This window comes from Clupea harengus, chromosome 23, assembly GCF_900700415.2.
Source record: "Clupea harengus chromosome 23, Ch_v2.0.2, whole genome shotgun sequence".
NCBI lineage: Eukaryota > Metazoa > Chordata > Actinopteri > Clupeiformes > Clupeidae > Clupea > Clupea harengus.
The window spans coordinates 13,875,520-13,878,019 of NC_045174.1; the positions used below are offsets into that span (position 1 = coordinate 13,875,520).

Below are 2,500 nucleotides of genomic sequence, written 5' to 3' on the forward strand. Positions count from 1 at the left end.
AACCCCTGTCTGTGATCAAGTCCTCAGGCTCTCTCCTTGTCCCCAGGGTGCATTGATCACTATTAAACTAATAGAGCTCCTCTCGACCCCTCATCAAAGCAGGCCAGCCCCCGAGGTCAGGGATGAGCGAGTGTTTCATCTCCATTTAGAGATGAGCAATGGCTGCCTCGCCACACGCCCCACCACCAGGAAACACCTCAAGGTCCTACGAGCCGTGAATCCCTTTTTTAATGTGTGACTGAAGACAACACAGCGACACTAGATGTGTCTGGTGTCTTAAGACCTCTGAGTTTTAAACTATCCAATAATGCCTTGATGTTTGAGGCTATGCATTTCCCTAAACAGCCACCATGTCTTTATGGACAGTACATTCATTTTGCAGTCGTAATGGGTGAGGTATAGTATCCATGTCCTTGTGCCATATCAACAGGTAAATCACACATATTGGATCACAGGATGGAGACAAAGAGAAGGAGAGGGAGAGAGAGAGGGGGAGAGAGAGAGAGAGAGAGAGAGAGAGGGAGAGACAGAGATAGATGGAGGAACTGCCAACATGCAAACACAGGTCCCGTGGTACTTGTAGACAAAGAACTACACCCTCTCTGGAGAGCCCTCATACCAGGTTCAAAACAAAAGGGAGAGGGGGAGAGAAAAAGAGAGAAGAGGAGAGGAGAGGAGAGGAGAGGAGAGGAGAGGAGAGGAGAAGAATAGTGAGAACCATTGAGGCTCAAAGAATGGAGAAACTGCATGGCCTGAGCTGTTGTTTTCAGTAAATATATGGAGGTGATGTGAAGCTTGATGTGATACAGGAAGCTTCTCTGTACAGAAGTGCTATTCATAATCCGTTTATCCTGTTTCATAAAATAAAAAAAACATTGGGATAATTTGCCGAATAATTATTTACATAAAGATAAAGGTCTTCTAATAATTTATTTGATTAAAGATATTGCTTGTCCTGTAAAAAAATTATGCTTAAAAAACTATTTAAGTGAAGTGGTTGTAAGTTTAACAGACAAACTACAGAACTGGGGTGGGAATATTCTGTCACGAAATGAAATGGGTTGAAGTATATACTTCATACTGCACAGGAGTTTAAACGTGTGAGACTGTGTGAGACTGCGTGTGAGACTGTGTTTGAGACTGTGTGAGACTGTGTGAGAGACTGTGTACGAGACTGTGTGTGAGAGACTGTGAGAGACCGTGCACTGTGCGTGCAAAAGATTACATCATCACATTTCATGAACGACACATTTGCACACACACACACACACACACTCTCGGAACACATCGCGCTGCCATTCAGATAATCTCCCATTCAATCTGTTGTACAGTTTGACTGAATAGACGCTGGCCTGATCTCCGCACCCCTCTCCCCCCCAAAAGCAGACCACTGGCTGTCAAGTCTCTTAATGCTGCCTCATTTTCCGACAATCTCTCACAAAGCTTATGCGTTCGCACAAACATGTACTTAATGTCTTCCCGGAACAAATCACGTTTTCCTAAGCACTGCACAACACAATATAAACTACCTTTGTATTTCTCTGTTCCAAGTGTGTTTGTGGAGTTTCTTGTTTGAAAAAGCAGACTGTATGGGATTTCACAAACAGCACCAACCACCAACGTGAATAATATCTTCAGATCTTTAACACTTTGAGTTTGTGATTTGATCACAAATGTCACCTGTTTCATTCCAGAAAACAGATTCAAGGTACTGTGCTACCACTAGACCATTAGTCACTTTTCTAGACAGGCAGTCATAGTGTACAGATAGCAACAGATGAACTGCTCAGTGATTTCTCTGATTCAAACCACCTTCAAGGTCCACATGAGGCTATTCATAGTTAAAACAAAATGTGGGACATTACAAATTTAGCCATGCACATTAGCACATTCTGTCATATTTTTTTTTTTACAAGAACTGACTACTGTACAACCACATTTACAACGGGGCCAAGTTGTGAAGTTATGCCCTGGATCCTCTGTAAACAACCTGCCCTTTTTACAGATAAACGAAAATATTTAAATACGAACTAACATGAAGAATGTGGGATAAGATTCAGCAACATAGACCATCATGATATGATTTTATACACAAAGAGTGTAGGATACTATAGGGAGCAACCTTATAGTTCATCTCTATCTAGCAGACAATGACAGGTCTTTGTAAGGCTGGGTGTCAGTGAGCTGGCTCTAAGGGTTCTGTTGTGTACTCACGGGTTCCATCGAAGCGTGTGGCGATGGTGTCCAGAAACGTGTTCTGGGGCGCCAACAGCCCCTTCATCACCGGCATGGTGCCGCTGGCCCCGCGGGTCGGTCCTCGGCCGCTGCGGGAACGTCGGTCTGCCCCACGCCGGGAGGTCAGAGGTCAGGCTTCAAGGAGATGGGGTCATCAGGCGCCGGGGTAGCATGGAGAAAGGGTTTCCGGGGTTACAAGGGTAATCGTTTCACCCTACCCTACCCCCATCTAGTACAGCCCCAGCACTCCACCAGAAGCCTGGTG

The 2,500-nt window shown here is 44.8% G+C and overlaps 1 protein-coding gene across 1 annotated transcript in view; it reads right to left on the reverse strand.

The window, feature by feature from the left end:
* The window catches only part of LOC105891172 (potassium voltage-gated channel subfamily H member 4-like), a gene marked incomplete at its 3' end in the record, with an annotated part of 53,774 nt that overhangs the window by 50,311 nt on the left and 963 nt on the right, over positions 1 to 2,500 (reverse strand). The window contains exon 1 of the mRNA XM_042703366.1: positions 2,215 to 2,500. This exon is cut by the window's right edge and continues 963 nt beyond it. Coding sequence (XP_042559300.1) covers positions 2,215 to 2,290 — 76 coding nt within the window. The remainder of the gene's footprint in view (positions 1 to 2,214) is intronic.